The 25,560-nt window shown below is 39.1% G+C and overlaps 1 protein-coding gene across 2 annotated transcripts in view; it reads left to right on the forward strand.

Moving 5' to 3' along the window:
• Positions 1-25,560, forward strand: part of OXR1 (oxidation resistance 1) — a 446,899-nt gene that overhangs the window by 195,718 nt on the left and 225,621 nt on the right. For both annotated transcript variants that reach the window (XM_059995055.2, XM_059995052.1), the window contains exon 3: positions 22,136-22,332. In XM_059995055.2, the coding sequence (XP_059851038.1) occupies positions 22,136-22,332 (197 nt within the window). The remainder of the gene's footprint in view (positions 1-22,135; positions 22,333-25,560) is intronic.

A 25,560-nucleotide genomic window follows, 5' to 3' on the forward strand; every position in this document is an offset into this window, starting at 1 on the left:
GGATTTCAGTGCTGCCTCCCTCCTGCTTCTCCCCCGCCCCACCACTAGCACTTAGTGAAACTTCAAGCTGAATAAATTGTTCATGGTCTCACTGTAAACAATGACTTTCTCCCATGGAGGGGAAAAAAAAATTGTGTTTGATGACCTTTCACTGCACATAGTCAGTGTGCACTGGGAGGAACAAAATGAGCCCTGAAGATAATTTAATTTTCTTTAGAGCCTGAAGACAGGAATCTGTAAGCCATAATGCTCTCCAGCTTTAATCAGTATCCTGATTTGTCAACCTGTGACTATAGCATGCCAGTCAGTTTAATGAATACTCACTGCCCCAAATGAATGAATATTGAGTACCTACTATGCGCTGCTGTGTAGTCACAAAACAATGCTTCTCACACCTTAACATACACACAAATCACGTGGGATTTATTAAAATGTCAAGTCTGGTTCACTCGGTCTAGGATGGGACTTGAGACTGCATTTCTAACAAGCTCCCAGGTGACACCAGTGCTGCCGGTCCATGGACCAAGAGGTGATTCTTAGACACATTAAAGTTCTAGAAGCACTAAGGTATCCCATTCTTCTTTTAATTCTCTAACACTTTTTGGTATTTACTATTCTTTTATTATTTTACATATTGCTTATATTCTCCAATAGAATTAAAGTTCTGTGAGAGCACAGACCTTTCTACTTCGATCATCACCGTATTCCCGGCTCCTAGAGTAGCGCCTAACACATGTGGGTGAGCTGCAGCCGAAAGCCCATCTCCTCACACACCAGTACTCAGTAATATTTGTGATTCAATAAATGACTAGATGAATACAGGTAATGGTAATGTACATACACACATAGTATTTAGATATTGTGTATATTATGCTAATAGGAACATTCAAACGAATATAGTATCAACCTCAAGTTGTAAATATACAATAATACATGTCAAATTAGTGTTATGGACAACTACAATAAAACTTCTTGAAATTGGGCAAATATTGAAAGTTTCAGAAAAGAATAAAATTTGAACTAGTTTTAAGTGAAGACAAACACTTTTATAAATATAGAAAGAGAAGGAGAGGAAGGTAATTCATGTAGATGGAATTTGGTAGGATAATTATTTGAGATTTAACCTTAAGTTTTATTCCCCTTGAAGCCTTCCCCCAGTTTCCATGCAGTTATCCGGTTCCCTAGTTTTCCTATCATAGAGAATTTTGCAGTGCAAAAAACAGAAGTTGCTGAAAGTCTGCTGTTTCTTTTATAAAATCCTAAACTTGAAGAGATTATGCTGTGTATCGTGGGGTAGGGTAGAAGAGAGAAGAGTTCTTTTGAGGACAGCTAAAGCAACAAGAATTTTTCCCAAGGCAAAAGAATTCAGTCTAAGCTGAGAAGATGATGCTGTAGGTATTATTCATTTTTTTCTATGCCATGGTCCCCTCCAGTAGTTTGGTGAGAATTACAAACAAAGCCTATTATATTGAAATTCATTTATCAAAACACTTTTTAAGATTGAGATATAGTAATATGTATGTTTATTTATTAATGTATAAAATAATAAGGTCTGGAAGCATAACTAATAATTACCTTGATTTCGATATAGTGATGAGCATGGATTTTTAGCTATGAAGTGATACAAAATATCTCTACTTTTTATTCATGATGGATTTATAGGTACTGCTAATATCAATACTCTTGTAGTTTATTGCCTACATTTGTAATAGGAGGAAATGGTACATTTTCACTTGGAAGCTAATGAAAATAAAGATGTAAACATTCTCCCATCCAAGTCTATGGAACCCTTTGGTGTGGTCTCCAGGTTCAAAGGAAGGACTGAGCGTCACTCCCGGTAGCGCTTATCAGTCAGGAGAGTCTAGGTCAGTGGTTTTCAGTGTCTTGTCCCTGAACCAGTAGCATAAGCATCACCTAGGAACTTGCTAGGACTGGAAATTCTCAGGTCTTACCCTGGTCCAACTGAATAGAAACTCTGGGAACAGGGTCAGAAATCTGTTTTTACAAGCCCTCCAGGTGATTCTGATGCATGCTCAAGCTGGAGAAGCACTAAACTAAATTATACTTTAGTAACAAACTAGCCCTAAATCTCAGTAGCATCCATATAAAACAGTATGATTTTTGACTTCATTCAAGTTGAATTTCCATCATGGTTAGGCTGGGTTCATTCTACTCCATGTCTGCTCACTTGGGATCCGGGTGACAGAACAGCCACCATCTCCAACATTATTAGTACTGTGCCAGAGGAGAAAGAAGAATGGAGGGTCTCACACTGGTGATTAATGGACCAACAGTGATGCGTGGCACTTCCACTAACCACTAATTGGCCAGAACTAATCACGAGGCTCTACCCAATGGCTGGGGGACAGGAAGTGCCCAGAAGCCAGGGAGCTAGGGATGACTAACACATTATCGAGATACAGTGAGATCTCAGAGAGTATGACCCACTAACACCCCACAGCCACTCCAATGATTCCCATGTTTGTAGCAGGCACAGGAAAAGCAGAATCACAGGCCCTGAGGAAGCCATGCAGCCTGGTCCAGCGGGTGGACCAATGTGAACCAATGTGACCACGAAATCTATGACAAAGTAGACCAGTGACTGGGATGGGCCAAAGGAGGGGGCACTTCGTTTTATTTTGGTGATGCTTAAGACCCAGGGACTTTTTCACAACTCTGGGCAAGGAAGGAAAACACAAGAGTGACTGAGATTGCACTTCCTGTTTCTGACACACCTGAGATTGTAGGGTAAGCTTCATATCCACCAGAGCTGTTGTCTGTGTAAAGTGCACTCGTTCAGCACTTAATGCAGGACATTTTAAAGGGTGATTTCTTAAATGCTTTTGATGATGATAAAATAAACTCTTTGGATACTTCAGCACTGACTAAATTGACATATTGACTTAGAAAGATTATAGGTCTGAGGTTTTTCTAAATTCATATTGGGACTCAGTTAATGGAACAATGAGTCACTGGTACTTAATCATTTCTTTGTGATTGTGACAGGTAATTCTTTTTCATCAGTTATAAAATCTTACATTCAGCTGGCATTTTTCTACAATGTTCTCTACTTGCCCTGCGTTTGCCTCAAAATAAAGAGAAGTTGGGCTTCCCTGGTGGCGCAGTGGTTGAGGGTCCGCCTGCCGATGCAGGGGATACGGGTTCATGCCCCGGTCTGGGAGGATCCCACATGCCGCGGAGCGGCTGGGCCCGTGAGCCATGGCCGCTGAGCCTGCGCGTCCGGAGCCTGTGCTCCACAACGGGAGAGGCCACAAAAGTGAGAGGCCCGTGTACCACAAAAAAATAATAATAATAAATAAATAAATAGAAGTTATTAGCCATGTAATGATGAGAAAGTAGTCACGGTAAAAGTTGATCTAATACGGTCTTGTTAAAAAATAGCCTGGCTCATCTGGTGAAGATTTTATTACTTGACCCTCTTGGAAATATCTTAGCCACTATGTGACCATAAATGTGCATTTGATGAAGATTCAAATCTACAATTAAATGCTACATTTGTATTTAGTAACCACAAGTTTTTTCTGTTGCATTGTAATGTACCAGTAGGTGATTAAGCCCTTGCCAATGGAGAAAAAGCTTCTGTAGAAGAATTTATGTGGTCACAATATATTTTTTGAGGGGGTATCTTTATTGAATGTCTGAGAATGAGGTATGACATATATGTTGGTAGAGAATATTTCACCTTCTCACTATGAAATGTACACATTATAATATCTGCCCACTTTGTCGCCCTATTTTTCCCCAGGGGGAAAACATGTGTGTATTGCCCAGGAAAACTCTATGGGATTAGTTAGTATACTTTTAACTGAGTTCAAATGTCCTGGCTTATCTCTGACTTTTGTACATATGACTTGTGTCTTCTTATTGTAGTTCCCTGTTAGAAATTAGCCGATAACTGTCCTTAAGCAATAGCTACCAGAAGTTCTTATAGACACTCCTGGAAGTTGGCCTATATTGTTTGCTATGAATTCCATTTTGCAAAATTGTAATAAAATACAATTTTTAAGAAAATGGTACAAGTATATGAACATCAGGTTTTACATTTATTGAAACATTTTTCTCAATGTAGTTTTGATGTTTGCTGCCTAGATAATAAATCCACGCATGGACTATTCCTTTAAACATATCCCAACACAATCTGTCTTATGAACAAATCAATCAACAGAGTATTTCAGATATAATTTTAAAAAATGCTATCTGCAGAAATAATAAAATTTTTGCTTACTAACAAATTTCATGAGACAGTTTGGAGCCCATATATTTTAGCTTCAATCAAATAAACCTTTGTATGAAATCCAGAAACTTTTAAATAGCAACATAGACCATAGGAATGCAGTTTATTTAAGTCAGACTTTAAGACTGTTGTTTTAAATCATGATTGCATCTCTAGTTTCCATTCTACTCACATCTTAAGGGGTGTGTGTGTGTGTGTGTGTGTGTGTGTGTGTGTGTGTAAATTAGACAGTGCATCTTGGGATTCATTGTAGTATGTCACTTGAAAAACTTTTTCAAAAATGCTTGGAGTTGATTTTTTCTCCAAGACAATTTCATTTGGCATTAGTTCACCTTGATCATCTTATATGGCAAGAAACCAACTGATGCAGGTTTTACCTCTTTGGCTAAAGAATGAGTAGGTTTTTTTTGTTTTGTTTTGTTTTTTGCGGTACGCGGGCCTCTCACTGTTGTGGCCTCTCCCGTTGTGGAGCACAGGCTCTGGACGTGCAGGCCCAGTGGCCATGGCTTACGGGCCCAGGCGCTCCACGGCACGTGGGACCCTCCCGGACCGGGGCACGAACCCGCGTCCCCTGCATCGGCAGGCAGACTCCCAATCACTGCGCCACCAGGGAAGCCCATGAGTAGATATTTTTTAAGTATGTAGTGTCCTGTTTTCTTTGACAACTGTAATTGCCCAGGAGGTAATTACCAGGTTAACTGCTTGTTAATTACTACTTTTGCTTTGGGCTCATACTTATTGTCATGAAAAATGTTATTATTTCTGGTGGCCTCCATGAGGGTCATCTTACATCAGGGGAAGAAAAGCGTGTGTTTAATATGAAATATATTCATTTTAATATCTTCACCTTCTGTGGCCCAAACCTTTGTGTAGCATGGTTTTGCTTTTTCTATTCTGTGTTGTCAGCACTAAAGTAACAAAATAGATTCTGCTCTGTGTGCCTAGAGGATTGTTTTCCCCAAAACCTGTATGGTATTTGCTTCCACTGTGCAGGAAAGATTACAACATGCAATGGACCTATCACTGTCTCCAAAATTGCTGCTGCCCTTAATCAACTGAATGCATGCCAAGAATTATGAACATGTTTCACAATTTTCCTTCTTCTTCCTTGATTCTTGAGTAGCACATAGAATCTTATTCAACATTTCCTGTTGGAGTAGAAAGGAAACATAGAAATATAATTACAGTAGTTTGATATATGTAGTGAGATAAAGCAATATTTGGGTTCTAACTCCAACAATACCCGTGAAGTTAAATAGGAGAATATGTGGTAGAAAAAGAATTGTTCTTCCCCTAAAACTGACCTTCTCGTCACTGTCTCAGCAGTGACTTGCCATTTTAAAGCTTTGTCTGAATAATAAGGCAGTATTTTTTTGCCTGTGAAGTGAGAAATGAATGTTAAAAACATAGTCACTGAGCTTTCCTTTGCTTACTGTGACAAAACCAATGACCCAGGAATCATAAATGACCACTAATGTCTAGCTGCTGGCTGTAGTGCTCTGTGGATTTTTGTGGTGCAAATTGTCATTGTGTGTAGACTACTTAATCGAGTTCCTGAGAAATTACCAAAGAATTTCTTTAAAAAGGAAAAGTACAATCATCAAGGAAAAACACAGCATATACTATACATGAAGTGCTACATTTAAGATGTCAGTCTTTTTCCTGTATATTTAAAAACCTCTGTAGAGAAGTTGTCATTTTTAAATGATGGAAAGCATATAACGTTTCCTTCTAGTTAAAAATCTCTGCAGGTAAACTGTCATTTTTAAATGAATGTGTCTAGTGTTTCCTTCTTAGTTAATGCAGAATGAAGTATTTGAGTTGTGACACAATTGCTCTACTGTCTAAAATTCTGTTCTAAGCACTGGAAATCTGTCAGTGAACAAGGCAGGTGAGCTTTCAGCTCTCACATCATTAATGAAGCGGTTCAGGACCACAGATCATTCACAAGAAAATATATCTACGATAAATAGTCTGAAGAAAATACCAGTAAAATAGGGTGTGGGAGGAATTGACAACTTCAGGCTGGGTAGTAAAGAAGGTCTTTCTCTAAAGAGGCTTTTGAGTTGAGATCTGGATGACAAGGAACCAGACGTGAATTTCTAGGGAAGGTGCGTTTCAAGCAGGGGGAGCTTCTAGTACAAAAGCTTTGAGACTAGTAAAGAGTCTAGGAACAGAAAAAAGTGTGGACACAACAGTAAGGAGGAGCATAGAGATGAGGACAGTGAAATAGGCAGGGGCCATGTCATGAAGGGTCCTGCAGGATTTGGTAAGTGGTTTAAAATCTATTCAGTGAAGATAAGAAGCCCTATTGGAAGGACTGACTTGATCTGAATTATGTTTTTAAAACAGCAGTTTGCTCTATGTGTGGAAAATGGATTGAATGAGAGGAAAGAGCGGAAGCAGTAGGAGGCCGTAGTGGCGTCCAAAGAAGGAATAATGGTGGGTCAGCCAGAACGTTCTTCCCAGGACTCTCCAAATTATCCTTGCTCTGAAATGCCTCTTACCTCTGCAAAATAAAAATGTTATCCATCTAAACACTTTCTGCTTCAATGCAAAAAAGGGAAGGATAGCATACTCTCCGCAGCTGTTTCGCATCCCAGAGCTGTATCCCATCTCAGTATCCTTTTCTCCACATGGAGATTATTTTGAACCATCCAGGTGGTTTTGATCAAATTGTATACATGTAGAATATTATTCTTAAGCTCCAGTACAACCCCACAGACACAAAGATTAACTTAAGCTGACTAAGGACATTTCAACTGCCAGGAGGTTAAGACAGTATTTAAATTCATAATCTGCAGTACCTTGGGTTTGAGCTATGACCTGCAAGATACGATTTACTGACCAATAAGAAAGACTTCATCAAGCTGGACTGTCATTCTAGAAGTGTTTCCTTATACACGATTCCTAGGTGCTGAAGCATCATTTTTAAAAAGCTCTGCTTTGGGAAATCAATGTGAGGGATTGCGTTAGGCAACACAGGCAGATCCAGCTTTACGGGTGTGTGCCCTGTGCAGCTAGCTGTGCAGGGCCTGTGCCTGTCCACACTTGGTTTTATGCTCTGCAGTCACTATCTTGAATTCTTACTACATTTTTAAACAAGGAACCTCTCATTTTCATTTTGCACGGGGAACCACAAATTATGTAGCTGGCCCTGATCACAGAGCTTGGAAAACTGTATGAAAATCTATCCCTCTGCTGTCAGGCATAGAGAGGTAGAGGAAGGAGGGGAGCAGGTTTGAATAAAGGGATTCTCTGGCAAAGGAAATTCATTGCCTGTCGAATCTGAGATAATCTAGTCCAGTGGTTTTCAAGTGCCTGTGTTCAGTCCACGCCTACCTGATTTTTACCTCTCTATGGAAAAATAAGAACATGGACGAGGATGCCCTCAGTTTTTTGTAAAGGTAAATTTGTTCAGCTGAGAGGTCTGCTCTTTATTATGAAATTAGATTAATCTTGCCACTTTTGGTCTAACATGTTTTCTGTTTTGTAACATATTGGTAGCAGGTAGGAACTTTTTATTTTAAAGCACTTCTGTAAAATAAAACGTGACCATTTCATTTCAGCCTAATGCTTCTTGACAAAAAACAAACAAAACGCTCCATCCTATCCCTGTCTTCTGCTTTACCTTTACCTCCTTTTTTCTAATCCCAACCTCAGTTTTCTCTTATTCTAATTATTCCCAATAGCAATGACACACAGTTCACAAATACTTGAACCTAATTTCTTAAGGTTGAGTAGAAGGTAATCAGAAATAAATTCACATGAATATTAGAACTTATAGATAAACTCAAAGTGGAGGAGAGATTATCCTCCTGTAACCAGAGTACTTATAATTCTGTTTTATAAATCCATCCCCTTTTGTGTCCTAAAGGAGAGCAACAGTTTTTATCTTGGTAACCCCAACACTTAGCATCGTGCATTAGGTTCAATAAGCCTTCAATTGAATATATTGAAAATAAATTTTTAAAAAATATATATATATATTATATTATATTGTATTGTGTTATATTTAACTGGAAATGTCCCTGAAATGGAGGGGTGTCTCCATTCTATCACCACCTTCTTTGGTGGTTCCAGCCCTTCTTGAGCCAAAGAGCAATGACCTTAAGAAGGGTTAATAAAGGTGCATTGTATCTGTAGCAGGAAGTGGAAATTAGACATTTTCTCTGGTTCAGCTGGATCTAAGACACCCGACACATTTTGAAATGAGGTGTGGAACCGCCAGATCGAGACTTGAGAAGCTGATGGTCAGGGACTGTTCTGTGACTCTTAGCTGAGCACCCACCGCCAGCTGATACAACAGTTTAGAGATTAGAGCAGGATTTTTAGAGAGAGCTGCTGGCGTTCTGGGAATCTTGTCCTATCCCAACCCCCACCCTCACCTTAAATCTATGTATGGGGCTTCATTGGGACAACCCAGAGAGCTTGGGGAAACAATGGGTTAGACTTTGACTCAACCATGAGAAATCAAAGAGTAGGGAGAATCTGACACAGGGATACAAAGAGCTGCTATCGCGCGAGTGTGCTGAAACCTACAGGTCAAGGAATGTTCGTTTCTTGTTGGCAAAATGTGGCAGAGAGAGAGAGAGGGAGACCTGGCCTGAAAGGTCAGGTCTTAGATCTTGTCGAGGAGGGCTGTTTGGGGGAAATAACATGGCAGTGTATGTGAGGGCTGGTATAGGAGCTACTAGGGCCCAGTGAGAAGATTTGCATTCACTCGAAAAGAGGAAACTGCAGAGGAGGGATCTCAAGTCAGGTGTGGACTACAAAGAACCTATAAAATATCCCACCTGACAAGAGAAAGAGGTGGCTTTAAACACCTAACAAAATGCAGAGTGCTGGTGCCCACAGCTAAGACCCCTGGAGCATAGTACAGTGCCTTGAACATAGATGGGGATCAGTGGATACTTGGTGAACACAAAGAATGTAGACTTGCTAGGCAGATATCACAGGGGTGATATCCAGCATGGTACAGACGAGAATGATGAGGTTCAGGTTAAGTGTGTTAAGTCAGGTTTATTCCTAGTTATGGCAGAATCTAGTCGAGAGCACTGTTCTGAATAGGTGCTCAGAACAGCACTGTATGGCCATTACCAGGTTTGTGAGATAAAGCAACTAAGAGTTCATAAGAAGACTCCAAGGCAGTCTTTCCTGGGGTGCTTGTATGTACCTGGTTATTCAGTTTATCCTTAGCCACCTTTAATGGTGGCTACTGTGTGCCCGGCAGGATACAGGGCGCTGGTGGTTCAAATATAAATAAGACAATCCCTGACCTCAGGTAGCTTATGGTGTACAGATGAAAGGCCGTAATAGGTCATTTACTTAATCTATAGCATGAGCCCAAGAAATGTTAGTTCCAGTAATGCCACTGTGAAGTCAGGTGGTTGAACTCAGCTTCCCTGCAGATTGCAAGGGCCCTCCAAACTACAGTTAAGTATAGATTGCTACTTTTTGCCATCATCAGATTTTATTTCTTATTCTTTAACGATGATTGACTGAATATACTATTTTTAATAGAGTTATGTAGGTATTTCTATCAGTCTTTAATGTAATTAGAAATTGACATATATGGATATATTTTTTTCTACTGCCCTTTTCTTCCTGGCTTGTTAATATGTAATATTTTGCTCCTGTGCGTTCAACCTCCATTTGATTTTTCTCCTAATGTGATTTACTACCTGCAGAAATAGGACACCCGGAAAATACAGGAGTGAAATGCCCATTAGCATAATGCCAGTATATCAACACATGTTTTAAAGGGTCTTCTAGCCCAAGCCTATTCCTTAGATGATGCATTCAACCATAATTTTCAGCCTTTAAAATTAGTCCTTCTCATAGATCTGGAGACAGCTCTCTTTTCACACAACTGTTATGAATATTGTGGTTTTCTAACCAAAGAGATGTGACAGTAATTTCTTAAGAAAGATTTGGGACATTGTGACCGGTCCAAACTAAAAATGAAAGAAGAGGGAGAGGATAAACATAACCTCATGCCCTGTACATTGTGACCGGTCCAAACTAAAAATGAAAGAAGAGGGAGAGGATAAACATAACCTCATGCCCTGTACATTGTGACTGGTCCAAACTAAAAATGAAAGAAGAGGGAGAGGATAAACATAACCTCATGCCCTGTACATTGTGACTGGTCCAAACTAAAAATGAAAGAAGAGGGAGAGGATAAACATAACCTCATGCCCTGTAAGTCTTCTGAGTGAAGACATGTCTGGAATTTACGCAGAGGGATAATTTACTTATTTCTTCATCGATTCACTTATTCGTGTAGTAAATATTTTTGGTGTGCACATACTGTGCAAGGCACTTGGTAGATGGATAAAGGAGATGTGCTTCCAGGCCCACCAGAGTGAACAGCAAAGTGAGAGAGACAGAAGAGAAAGAAGTAAACATGAACAAATGTATCATTAGACTTGGTGATAAATACCCTGAGAAGCAGATGAGCAGAGCGCTAAAGCACAGCTTGAGTGGGACCGGGAGGTAGGAGATGGGAGACAACCTACTTAGAATCATGGGGGATGGGGTTTCTGAGGAGAGTTAAAAAATGAGAAGCAACCAGCAACTCAGAGAGTCAGAGGAAATAGCATGTGCAAAGGCCCTGAGGAAGGCGAGAGCTTGGCGTGTTTGAGAACCTTGAAGGACACCAAGGGGACTGGCACATGAGCGAGAAGAAGAGCCCAGGATGAAGTAGGAGATGGAGAGATGCAGGGACTTACAGCCCATGGAAAGCAGTTGAGAAATTCATCAGGTCACACTGGGGAGGCGTTCAGTTCTTTGGAGCAAGAGAGTAGCCTATCTCCTTTAGGCTTAAAATGCTTGTTACGGCTGCTGCAAGAATAGGTAGGAAAAAAGGCAAGTCTAACAGGGAGACCAATATGGAGGCTGTGGCAGTAATCCAGGGGGCTGGTGACTAGGGAGGTGGGAGTGGAGATGGAGAGAAGTGGAGAGGCTGAAGGTATAATTTGGGAAGGCAGAATGGAGAGAATGTGTTGATGAATTAGAACTGGAGAGTGTTGGAAAGGGAGGGAACAAATATAACTTCGAGTTTTCCGGCTTGAATAACCGTAGGTGTTGGTGCCATTTGCAAAGATGGAGAAGACAGGAAGGAAGGTTGAGGCAAATTTAGGAACCAAGAATTTGTTTAGGAACATGGTGAGTTTAAGATGTACCACAGGTAATCGATAATGCCAAGTAGCTAGTTGTATATTTAAGTCTGCCGTTCTGGGGAAAGTTTGAGCTGGAGGTATAAATGTGGGAGTTTTTAGCATATAAATATTTCTTCCCAAGGGAATGGATGAGAACATCTAGGGAGATAGTGAACGTAAAGCGAAGGGAGGCCCAGCTCCGTTAGGCCCCTGGATATTCCAGAATTTAGGGTTGAAAGGGAAAAAAAGGAACTCTTAAGGAATAGTGGGGAAAAAAAGGAATATTAGAAGTATTGTGTGTCAGGGGCTCGAAGCTAGGATGTTTCAACATAGAGGGGCCGTTAAAAAAAAGTTGAGGACTTATATGTACCAGTGCATATCATGCTGAATATTTATATGGATGACGTTATGTTATCCTTTTAATAACGCTTCAAGGTAAGTAGAGTTATTAAACTCGTTTTACAAGTGAGTAAACTGTAGAGAGATGAAGCAATTTGCCCAAATTTGGGACACAGGCTTCTAACTCCAGAGTCTTACCCTTTGTGCCATCCACCTCTACAAACACATCCTGTGACTCAAAGACTAAAAAAGAGATGAAAACCAAAAAAAAGTAACTTCGTGTGAAATGATTGAAAACCTAAATGAGTTGTTTTGCGAGAGTGGTATTGGAGAGGGTTGTGCAGTGATGAAGAGATGAAGCCGAGTGCTGTGAAACAGAGAAGGGAACTCAAGAAATGGGATGGTAGCCTTAGGAAGAAAACAGCTTCTTGAAGGGATGAGAGATTTTAGCACCTGGTGGAATGCTGGTGGGAATGGCTTAGCAAAGAGGGGGAGATTCATGACCAGGTTGGAAGCAGATAACCTAGGAGTAACGTTGAGAAAGTGATGTAGGAGGAGCATCGTCTGCCTTGCCGGCATCCCTTCCTGTGTGTGTAAAATAGAAACTTCCTTCCTTTGTGAAGGATTTAGAAGAGACCTTTGGCTCTCTGTGTCTGTGCCTCTCCAAAGGAAGGAGAGCAACTTCTCAAACTGTGAAAGGGACTGCAGAGGTCTGGCCCCACCTCCTCTGCCTTCTGTCTTTGGGATGTGGTGCCCACAGCATCTTTGTGATGTTCTCTGAGCATGGAGCAGCCTCACCAGGATACTGCTTCTCCAAGCTGCCAGCTTGTAACGGGGTCCTTGACTCCTGTCTTTATTTCTCAGTTGGTTCAGGATTTACAGAGGGAAGAGAGTAGTTAGTCCATTAAAACCTCAGGTATAGAGAGAGGATGCTGTTGGATTCAGAGAACACATGGAGAGATTAGCTTTAACAAGAGGAGGACCATACCCTTTTCTGTAATAGGAAAAATGTTTTAAATAATAGGGAAAGAAATGTAGGTTTATAGAGTTGCCACTGGGAAGAAGACAGTGACTTCTTTAATGTAATTTTAAACATTTTATAGTATGTTTACCTGAAGAAAGTCTAAAATCCAACTTTGCTGTATTGGGGGCACACTTCGTAGACCTCATGTGTTAAAGCACTATTATCTGAACAGAAGAAAACTATAACAGGTTCCCCAGTGATCTTCAAACTGGGAGAGGGCACATGGTTGCCCTATTCTAGGGTAGCTACTTAGAGTCTACATAGGACAGTTTAAAAAAATTCCTTTTCCATCAGGAATACCCTCAATAATGCAATCTTACACTTAAAAACAACAAGGCATCATTTTCATTTGAAAATATTTAGGATGACAATAGGATGGGCTGGTTTAAAGAGGTAAAGAAACAATGGATTAAATGAAGTGATGTTTTCCATCAAGCTCCTGAATTAATATGTAAATAAGAGACCTATATTTTTGAACTTCTTTTCCTGTGTCTCATGTATTCATTTGGGGAAATTAAGACGGGAGATTTTTGTGCTACATTGGTATTTTAACTATAAACCATTGCGCTTTGGCCCAGAGTGTTATTACCTGCAGAAGCTATCTTGATTAAGTTTGGAGTTGCCTTGTGTTGTGCGTAAGCAAAACTACATTTTAATCAGCTAGTCCACATGCTTTATACAGATAGTTTGTAATAGGCCCTGTTAAACATAGATTCCTTTAATCAGCAATGTTGGATAGAAGCCTAAAGTCTTAAAATAGTCTTCTTTATTCTGATTTCCTTCTCCCTAAGATGAATAAACAGAATGCAGTCGATGTGGCAATAGCTGTTACAAATCATTTCATCAAAGGTAATAAAATTAAATTCCATCTCTGTGAGTTATTACAGAAGACTGTGGAACATTTACAAGAATTTGACTTCCAAATCCTTCAAGCCCTAATCTTTGGATTTGCATAATGTGTTTCTACTTTCAGGATTTTCCAGTCGAAAGGCTTTGAAGTTCCAAGGCAAAAACTGAAATAAATTGGAAATCTGTGTAATTTCAAAGTGAATGCTTACAATATAATGGTATAATTGGAAAGTACATGGAAGGGGAAACATAAAATTTTACTACTATTGACTTAATTTTTGGAAACTTGCTAGTAGAAAGATAATAGGCAAAATTCTTCATGAGTGATCAAAAATATAAAGTAGAACTTTCAAATCAATAACATTATTTAATATTAGATTACTTTAAAACAGTAGATCCTGAACTTGAACCCCAGTTTTTGATTCCAGAGTCCTTGCTTTTTTCACTTCTTCATGCCACCACTGAAATTTTTTGCATGGGGATGTCAATTTATCAAGACTACAGAGTGTATTTTTAGAAATTACAAAGCTGAATTTAGTGAAAAAAGAAGTGAAATACTGTTCAGCTTTATCATACTACTGATAATGGAGGTGGAATAATTTCCTTTGTGTAAGCTTCAAAACATTACCATGATCAGATGGGAAAGAGGCTATATTACGTGAATGTACTAAATTGATTATTATATCTGCTCCCAAACTGTCCAAAGTTACTTATTCTCTTAGTTTGTTTTCATGGATTTTATACATGAACTTGCTTGCATTTTTGTGTTATCTCTTGTGGATTTTTCCCATGATGAAACCACTCATTCATTTAACTATTTATGACGTGCCTTCTATATGCCAAGAAATATGCTAAGTCCTAGGAATGAAATGGTGAACAGACTGAATTTCTGTGAATGCAGGAATTCAGTTGATCTGGTGGTGAGTATTCCTGATGAAAAATGCTTCTCTCCAACCTCTTTTCTCTGGGCTGGCATAAGCATGGGGATATAAATAAACCAGCTGGCAAACTTCAAGGACTTGGATGTCTTTTTCATGAAAGGTCAATAAGAAAGGCTAACCTTTTACATTAGGATTTATTGAACTCTGTAGAGGCAGATCGGTTTTGGATTTAATTTCTAGTATTTTTGTTACAAAATTAGGTATGATAGTAATGAATTCATGTGTGCTTCTATATGACTGATATTATGTACACTGGCCTTGCTTGCTCTTCACAGAGTTGAATTCAATTGCATTTAACAAGAGAATTTCTAGCAAACCATTTCTACATATCATTGCACCTGTGGCTCAATTCTTGAATTTTCTGTGCTCTGAATCTCCAAGATAGGAAAGTATAAATCTCTTAGAATGAATACAGGGCTAGAAACATCTTATAACAAGGTCTCTAGTTTTGGTGTCCCATTAACTGTTCCACTACCAGTTTGTACTCCCCAATGATAATTCTGTTGAAACTTTTTGCATTGGTTTGGAATTTTAAAAGAAGACTGTGTAATTCCTGATCCCATGTTAATGATATTTTCTGTCTTAATCCTTGTGTTTAGGAGCAGAAAGAATAGATTGGCCACAGCAATTATAGAGCAGGCTGTAATTGGCATACCCCATACCAAGAAAACAAGGGATTGTTTTCTTGTTTTAATGCATAGGTTTCCAATCTGTCATTTCTTCTGCTTGGACTTCTGAATATGCTTGTTTTTTGATGGTTTTGTGGTTTGTTTTTAGCTGCTGATTTTTAGTCAAACTTTACAGCAGGGGTAACAAAAGCCCTTAATTTTGCAGTGTGAAAATTCTTTAGGCATTCACTCTCAAAAGCTCTTTTTGAGTGACTTGACATTTTTGCAGCGCACAGTATCCAACTTCGAAAATCTACATTCTCAGCAGCTTTACTACTTTAAAAAATATCCTTACATTAGCTCTTTTAGGAAGCAAGGAGACAGCTTTGCTAACAGTAATGAGTTGTGCAAATCACAGATGGTCTTCTGGTTGGAAATTACTGGAAAGGACTACAAGCATTGAGTCTTTGGGGCAGAGCCATTCACATGCATCCATGTATGTATGTGTACATGTACATTTGTGTAAGTATACAACAAATAAATGGGGCAAAGAGGGAATTTGTGTAGCTGCTACTGGTACTGCAGAGTTCTGTGGAATTTTACCAAGTACTTTCATTGAAATTAACGCATTTTCTGTTCACAGCAACTCTCTTGAGTCAAGTAGGTAGATAGCCTGAATGCCACCATTGTGGGTAAGAAAGTAGAGACCCAGACAGTCCAAGTTCTTGTCCACAGTCACATGACTGATGAGTGTCAGAGCTGAAATTCATCTCTGTCTCCTAATTCTGAAGTATGGCTTTTTGGTCAAAATGTCCTGGTTGGATTCCAGCTTCCCTAATTTTTAGCCTCCCCACCAAACTTTTCCTATGCCCTAGGGAATATTCCCCTTATACTGTAGTAGATTTTCCCAACTGTTGCTATTATTGCTATGGGCATCCCAATACTGTATAGTAAATGATTAATAGAAGGTTCGTTTTTTCCCCAGATAGCTACAGAGCTCAGGAACATATCCAATTAGTTATAAAAAATGTACGATTTAAATTCACTTGATGGGAGAAGTAATTCCAGTTAAGAACTCAGGTTAAATGAATTTTTTTTTCTTATGTATTTAAGTCATACCAGGGTTTAGTTTAGGCTTAAGGTAGAGTTCTATTATGCAGTATTCAAACAAGTTAACAAAACTGTTAAAAGATGCAGAGCATGACAGGCAAAGAAAGATGAAAAGCATTGCTTAGCTATGACTTGGAGGGAAGATGATTGAAGGGTGGAGATAGTGGGAAGGTGAAAATCCCCACAGTGTGAGGGGGAAAGGGAAGGTAAGACCAAAAGAGTATGACAGGTAATAAACCAGAGTAATAAACATCTAAATGTGAAGATGCTTAGGAAAAGCTTCTCCATGGTGAAAGCCATTGAAATAGAGGGTTGACCCACATCTTGCAGAGAAGTCCTGTGTGGTGAGCAGCCTAAAGCCACGTTCACTCACTGTCGGCACAAGTTCTGGGCTCCAGATGTCCATTATATCCTTTAACACAGAAGATTCATGTATTCTACTCCGTGATTTTGAAAATGAGTGGAAGATTTCTTATGTTTCTGGTAAAGTCGAAATAAGTTAGGCAAGAATAAAATTTAGCTGATGACTATGAGATTAATTCTGTTTACATTGGCTAGAATTGAAAGTTTTCTGCCATTCCTTTTTTTTCTCTAGCTCCTGTGACCTCACATTTCATCATCCTCCGCCTACAGGGCTTCTCCTGCTCCTTGGAGAACTGGTTGAAATCGGCATGAACCCTATTTTTACAGAGTAGGAGAGGCAAAAACCCTCCTCACGCTTGCTTTCTTGGTCTTGTCCTTACTTCCTCCTGATTCCCTGGTCTCTACCTCTGCTTACGAGTTTGCTAATTTAGGTCAACTCCACACAGATTAAAAATATGTATAACTCAAGTGAACTATTCAATGGATTCGGTTGTTTTCCAAAAGATTTGGGGGCTCTCACAGGAAAAATACCATATTACGCACCACCCAAAGGACTCCCATTTAGCGTGTCTCCTCTTGTTATCTTCCACTCCTTCACCAAAATCCACACTCCAGAAAAGGTGAAGCCCCCTACAAAATGTAATGTAATCCCTATAGGCTCAATGTTTAAAGTTGTGCAGCAGGGAAGGATCCTAAGAAACTGATATAATTTCCTCAGCATTCATAGAAGTTTGAACAAAATTATATCCCCTTACATCATCATAAAGAGATTGGAACTTGCATCCTGTGCAGGTGCTATGCTAGGTACTTTCCCATAGGATGTTGACTTAGTTCTCAGAACCTTCCTGGGTATGTTTTATCCCCATTTTATAGATGAGGAAACAGTCTCAGAGAAGTGTCCAACATTGTTCCCATGCAGAAAGGAGGTAGTGGGATATATGTTTGGAGGAGTAGGAAGAATTCTTTTTTGTTCAAGAACAAAGGAACAAGAAAAGGCAAAGATTATGAAACACCAGACGGTCTGCCTATCAGAGCCATGCCAAGAGGGATGGCTCCTTCTAGTCATGTCTTTGGAAATGCAAAGCACACTAAACAAAGATCCTTTCAGTGCCTATTAAGGGATTATTTTTGTCTCTGTTTGTAGTGCTTCATTTATCATCAATGGGTATTTTATCTCATGTACAACTACATAGGCCATTATGCTATATTTACATTTGTTTAACACATTTAATTAAGAACATTGTTAAAAAATGTAAAAAAGACTTCCCCTTTCATGAAATTTGGAAATCAAAGGTAGCATTTAGCAGGTTTCCTTGTCAACCACAGTAGTCATCTTCAGAATCTTTAAAGGAGTAATTCAATTACCCACACAGTTCTGCTTTCTAAGATTGTGCAAATGGAAGTCTTTTCTTAAGCAAGCCCACAAAGCTACTAGCAGTATTCCCGACTCCAGCAACAACACGAAAACATGATACCTTTCAAGTCTTGATTGGGAAGAGTGTCTGCTGGGGAAGGGCAGAAAGAAGAGGGGAAATACAGAAAGCCTATTGGCTGCTTGCCTTTGTCCTTTGCTCATTCCAAAGAGGCTATAAAAGGAGTTGTGGGACACTTAGGTGTTTGAAGTGTTGGTGAACTTCCTTACTTATAGTATCTAGCCCTTTATCAAACATAAGATCCATTGTTGATATCCTCCCATGGGACACATAACTTTAGCAACTCTGGTCAATTCTAAAACAGACCAACATAAGATATAAACAATTTCTGGTGATGAAATAATCTGCTATGTGAATTGGAAATAAAATCTGTCACATTTACATTTTGAAAATAATCTTTGTTGAGAACTAGAGAGCAGTTGAATTTCTTTCAGGAAAATTTAGCACTTTTCCTTTCGATCCCTACTCCTCTGCACCCCCCGCCCCCCAGAAAACTTGCTTTATACTGAAACTCAAATTTAATTTTGAAATACAGTTTATAGGATGAACTCTAGAAAAATTAACCTTTTTGTAAGTGAAAATGGTCAAATATTGGTGATTTCTTAGAGTTTGTAGGGTTCAGTGTAATGTTTTTAGTATAGTCTAAGTCTTTGTGTCTTAAGTGCAGTTTTCGGAAAGCCACGTTGGGACAAATTAACGTTGCTGCTTTGGTGGCCCCCAGCTTATTTCTTAACTTCTTATTAATCTTAATGCCTTCTTAAGCTGCATATAGTACTACCATAACTTTTAGTTCCAGTCTACAAACTCCAGACTAAGACAAGCATGATGTTATTGGAAGACCAAGGCATTAATAAATACATAACCCTGTACAAAGTAAACCCTTGTTTCCTTAAGTATGTTGAACATTACGACATACTTGGTTGTATGTTGATTTGTATGTTGTAGCTGATTTTTGGTGGTGATTCCTTGAAGGACGTTGTGTGCAGTTTGCTTAAGTTGGAAATACAGCCTTCAACCTAATTTCAACAAAGCAACCAAAGTGATTCTTTTAAAATACAGTCATCGTGCCATTTCTCCTTTGCTCACATCCTCTCCAGGCCTCATTCTTGAATGACCTTGAAGCTCTGTATAATCTGTCCTCTTTCCCCTGCTCCCCAGCACCATCTTGTTGACTTCATCTCCTGTTTCTCTTCCGCTCCCTTTTTCTGTTCCAGCCACTTTGTTCCTCTAACACAAAAAAAACTGGTTCCCCATTTGCTGAAATGCTGCTCCCCAAATATGCTCATGGCTCCTTCTTTCAGGTCTCTCCTCAAAAGTCTGATGGTGTGAGAGCACTACCTTGACTCTCCTTTATATAATAGTATGCCTGTACACCTCTGTCTGCTATCCCTTTTACTCTGCTTTGTTTTAATCCACAGTACTTTTTGCCACCTGATTTGTTATCTATTGGTTTCTTTCTTTGCTTATTACTCATCTCCCTCTATAAGAATGAGGATTCCATGATGGCAGGTGTTTTGCCTCTTTTGCTCACTGTGTATCCGTGGTGCCCAGTAGAGCGCCTGGTGCAGAGTAGCCATTCAAGGAATGAATGAATAGTCCCTTTCAGTTCATGAAAAGCAGGGGGATAGGGGATAGGGAATAGCCATCCCCAGCGAGGAAAGGATCCTTCTTTAGATTCACTCTACTCTGGCCATCTTTGGGAGTCTAGAGGCCAAGACTTTCATTCTATTTCTTTCTACTGTCACCTTTTTGTAGCAAGCAGCCGTTCAGTAACTATATGTAATCTTCATTGTAAATGAATAAGTTAAAAATTCAGTCAGTTTCAGATGGAGACTTTTTTTTTTTTTTTTTTTGCGGTATGCGGGCCTCTCACTGTTGTGGCCTCTCCCGTTGCGGAGCACAGGCTCCGGACGCGCAGGCTCAGCGGCCACGGCTCACGGGCCCAGCCGCTCGGCAGCATGTGGGATCCTCCCGGACCCGGGCACGAACCCGTGTCCCCTGCATCGGCAGGCGGACTCTCAACCACTGCGCCACCAGGGAAGCCCTCAGATGGAGACTTTTTATTGGAGTATATGGTATACTCAGAAAAGATGCAGAAACCGTAGATCATTAGATTTTCACAAAGTAAATACATAGAACCCAGATTAGGAAACAAAATAGTACCAGAATCCCAGAAAGCCCTTCATGTCTCTATCAATGTAATAACTCCCCCAGCAGTTATCCTACCCACACTTTTAATATCATAGATTGTTTTGCTTCTATCTGAACTTTATACAAATGGAATCCTAGAGCATGTGCCTTTATGTATCTGTCTCCTTTTCTCAACATTATTTTTATGAAAACCATCCATGTTGTTGCAAGTAGTTGTAGTTTGTTCATTTCCGTTGCTGTATAAAATTCCACTATGTAAGTATCATCATAACTCACTTATGCATTTCTACTGTTGGTAAGACATTTGGGCTGTTTTTGATATTTGTGTGTTACAGATAGTGCTTCTGTGAATACTCTCAACTGGGTCTTTGGGTGAACACGCCTATATTTGTGTAGGATAAATTCTAAGAATAGAATTGGTGAGTCAAAAGATGCATGCCTTCAGCTAAGCAGGCATTTGCCCAAAGTGGTCTCCACCATCAGTGTCCCAGAATTCCAGTTGCTGCTTATCACCATACTTCATGCCATGTCTTTGACATTTTAGCCCTTTTGGTAGATCTGTTCATGAGTGCAGTGTGGTCTTAGTTTGTATTTCTCATGACTAGTGCTGTTGAGCACTTGTTAATATATTTGTTGGCAATTTGGATAAAGTGAGTCAATTTTCATGAATATTAAGTAGGTAACATAGGTGGTATGTGAAGATGGCAGATATCCTACAGGTGATAATTCAATGACTAAAATTCAGTAAACACTGCTTTCATTAAAGAATCTTCTACTAATTGATATATTTTATTTCTTTAACAGAGCTTTTGCTCTGGTAAATTCAATTTAATAAACGCTTATTGAGAGCTCATTATGAATAACCTCCTATGCAGAATGGTGTCAGGCCACCAAGGTCTATGTCATTGAAAGCTGCCCAGAGGAGACCACATCTAAGCCGAGTCTAGAAGCAGGAGCAGGGGTCTGACTGTGGGGCAGAAAGTGGGAGCTAATGTACTGGAAAGGCTTGAATAAAACCTGTAGGTGTGAAGGTGTATGAAACTTTCAGGAAATTCCAAATTTGCAGGTGTGACTACCATAACTGATAAAGAAAACTGCCAACTCGCCTTCTGTAGGGAATTAAGACTTGAAAAATGACACTTAACATTAGCCTCCAGAAGAACCAAAGGCCTAGAGTAAGCTGGGCTTAGGGTTCAGTTGCATTACAAATATCAAGTTGTGTAGCTTGAAGTATTTGAATTTAACTCATATCATTTACCAATTATTTTTATACCAAGAGAAATATTCTCGTGCTTACGTGGCCTTTTGCTTTCCATGTTAGGCCTGATGTCAGCTCTCTAAAATGCAGGAGTGAGCAATACATTTATTGTCATTGAGAGTATCTGGAGAAACAGTATAAACGCTATAATTTTTCCAGCTAAGATGCTGTTACCGATGAAACAGAAAAGCACTGGCAGCCTCTAGTTATACAGATAGGCATTTCATTATTCTTTTCTGGGTTGCAATTATTTATTTCTAACTAATGTTTTGCATTAGCATTAAAAAACACTCCTTTCAAAAGTACAAGCAATAGTCAAATGCATTGTCTTTGTCTGAAGTTACATTTTATTTGCTATTCAAAAAATAAAGGTCTTCTTTTTATCACCTTACATTTTAATATATTTTAATGAAACCTTTCAGAATGATTAGACAGAAGATTTTCTTCCCCACTAGTTTCAAGAATATTTGAAGAATTTAAAATACTGTAGGGAAGGTCTGTAATTTCTGAACATACCTTGTTCTCTTTCAAGGCCAAGTATAACTCAGTTGTTGAAAGCAATTATGGTGGAGATAAATATGAAGAAAGTGTGTCTTTCTCTAGAGTCAGTAATTACAGCATGCGGTATTCTTTACCTGTAGGTTGAAGAAAAAGTCCCAGTCGGTGGATATTACTGCTCCAGGGTTCAACCCTTTGGCTGGTGCAGGAAAGCAAATGCCACAAGCCAGTAAACCCACCACACCCAAGACGTCCATCATTGAAGAAGAGCAGAACAACGCAGCAAATTCCCAGAAGCATCCTTCCCGAAGGAGTGAGCTGAAGAGGTTCTACACCATTGGTGAGCACCACGATTTATGCAAGTGAATAGATGGGGTCTATCCAAACAGCACAGTGAATGTGTGGGGCTGTGGTTAAATGTCCCTTGTTTATATAACGTGTACAGTCCTCCCTCAGTATCCACTGGTTCCAGGACCCTTCAGGGACACCAAAATCCAAGGATGCTCAAGCCCCTTATATAAAACGGCATAGTATTTGCATATAACCTACACACATCCTCCCGTATACTTTAAATCATCTCTAGGTTACTTGTAATACCGAATGTAATGTAAATGCTATGTAAATAGTACTGGATCTGCAGAAAATTCAAGTTTTGCTTTTTTGGAACTTGCTGGATATTCCCCCCCAAATATCTTCAATCCTTGGTTGGTTGAATATGTGGATGTGGAACCTGCAGATACAGAGGGCCGACTGTATATCTTTCTGATGGTTTATGGTGGACATCTCATACAGTCTGAACGTGGAGTTGGAAAAATACTGCACACCTTCAGCAAAGTTAAATAATAGAGTAGGCCTGAGGACCTTCTATATCCTGCCTAAGAGAAGTAAATTACATATATATGGTTTTCCAAGTTTTAAGCTTATGTGCTACTATTTTCATTTCTGCCAGTCTTTAGCCGGGTGCCGTTTTTGTTTTTGGTTTGCGGTTTTTGCTCTTTTCATTCTCCCTCCAGGCTTTCAGGTGGCTGACCCTGTTCTGTCAGGTTGTTGAGACAGTGGTTGATGTCAGCCTGTAACTAACAAAGCCACTAAGAAAATAGAAAATTATTACGTTCTGAGGAAGGACAGATTATGTTGTAGGTCCGTTTTTACCTTGCACATTACTTCACATTGGAGAGATTGAATCACGTCCAGATCCCAATGTATGACAGGGTAGTAGGCTGTGGATAGGGTCTTGCAGACATTATGCCGCCTTTTTCCCAGGTAGAATAATATCCTGTAATTTTGAACGTTAACACTTAATTGGAGTGTTAGAGGTAATCAATTCAAATAAGTCGAATTACCAACTTTTATGTACCAATATTTGTTCATCATGTCTTTGGCCTTGATTTTTAACTCACAATAACAATTTTCAGTGTTTTAGGTCTAATTGAGACACAAGTTGCTAAACATATGTATGGTAGAGGTGACGTGTAGGGGAGATGACTCTACCAGGAAGAAGACGGATGCTTCGGTGTTGCTTATTATTTCATTTGGAGAGATTTGGTCATCACCAAAATCCTTAATAGTAGACACTGTTGGCTTAATGCCTTTACTAAAGTTACATCAAAGGGGTCATGTTTTTCTTGGTATCCAGCACCCCACCACCCCATTATGGGATGTTTGGAATTTTTTCTCGGATATTTTAGTGTCTCTATCTAGAAATGTAATCAGATCAGATTTCTACCATTTCCTACCATTTTATATCTTCTTCCTATATCTACTCTCAGGTTTCCTTTTTTTCCACATGAAGATGTTAAAGTCTTATTTTTTAATAGACAACAAGCATGGTGTCTTTGAGGATGTCAGTGGTCAGCGATAATGAGAATTGATATACGAGAGTGTAGACAGGTACATATTTCCATTTTTAAAACTTATGATAGCAGAGTTCTAAAAATCAATCAACTAGAAAAGCCCGTGACGTTTACACAACTGCTTCTCTCTCCATTTTCCAATGTCCTCTCCTCCCACCCTTCAACATGTCCACTACCATCTACTGCTTTTCTGATTTATTATTAACTGGATAAGAAGACAATATTTTGCCTTCAGAAAATAAAGCTTATCTTATAAACTCAATATTCCTTAAAGATGAGAAAATGAGGGTAAAACATTGACCCCCAGCTTGGCCAATGTAAATAAACAACTAAGCCTGAAAAATAGAATTCTAAATGGTGAGTTTGGATTGCAGAAAGATGAACTATCAGTTATTTTAAATAGTCCTACAGCTAGTGAATGTTTATTTTTGGATTTGCAACAGTTTGATTCATGAGCAATGTCAGTGGCATGTCTGTATGTTAAAATAGACCTGGAGACATTTTCAAGGCTGAAATATTAGCAACCACGTAATCACCTATATTGAAAGATCATTTCACAAAACAAGCCTATTTCAGTATCCCTTAGTAAATGTATTGGTAATAAAGACAACAACAATTATAACTGTCATTTATTGGTAATTCCAAATACTAGGCACACATTAAGCTCCTTTCTTCTCTCTCAGTTGATCCTCACAACTCTTGTAAGTATTATACTCTCTATTTTTTTAGATGAGGGATAGAACCTTAAAGAAATTAAATAAAAAACTGTGAGCCAGAGATAGCCAACTCTGTGAATGAAATTAACCTTCTTGTGACATTTTAGAGTCTGCCTTTTATGTCACTCGGAAGGATACCATCCCCGTCTAGAGAGGTGAGCCCGGGGAGTTTCTTTGAGTGATACAGTGGAGTGATATTTTTACTGCAATCCCCAGAAAATTTCACTTAAGGAAACCATGCCAACTAACCCATCCACCAGCCAACATGCCCTTTCATTTAAAGATATCTTTCAATGTCTCAATTTATAGCTCACACAACTGGAAAAACCTGGGAGCCCTCTTGTGGCCAAGTTGCTACTACATTTAAGTGTAGCAATGAAGTGCAGTACTATATTTAAGTAATCATTCTAGGAATTGAAGACTTTTTAAATTAAAAAAAAGAACTAGAAAATTTTGAACTTATTTAAATGTCTCTTAGTGGCTAATGAGTGGCTGCAGTAGCTTCTCTAGAAATTTCTTTCGATCTCACAGCTTTTATCCCTCATGCATTTATGTATAGGATCTACTTCCTGTTGAGAGAACTCTAGGAAATAGAAATGATTGCCTCCTTGTATAGACAATAGATTTAGGTCCTTAATTATTCCTAATAACAGAAACATGTAAAACAATTATAGCAGCAAAAAAAAAAAAAGGCACGGCATAAACTCATTACTTTTTATAGGAAAACAGTCCATCTTATAAGAAGTAATAAAATTTCATTGTTTTGATATAAGCAGAGGAAAAACTGTTCTCTATTGGTGTGAGATATATGAATCTTCAGCTAAATTAAAAGGAGAGTAACCACTATATCAGGACTGTGGCTAAAGAAAGAGTCTGTTCTGTGCTGCTTTTGTTACCAACTGTATAATCTTTCACAGTTACTTACCATCACTTGACCTTAACCTTCTCATCTGGACAGTGACAGATTTAGACCAAATCAGTCTTTCTGAGTATTTTTTT

This window comes from Delphinus delphis, chromosome 17 (assembly GCF_949987515.2).
Source record: "Delphinus delphis chromosome 17, mDelDel1.2, whole genome shotgun sequence".
In the NCBI taxonomy this organism is placed as follows: domain Eukaryota; kingdom Metazoa; phylum Chordata; class Mammalia; order Artiodactyla; family Delphinidae; genus Delphinus; species Delphinus delphis.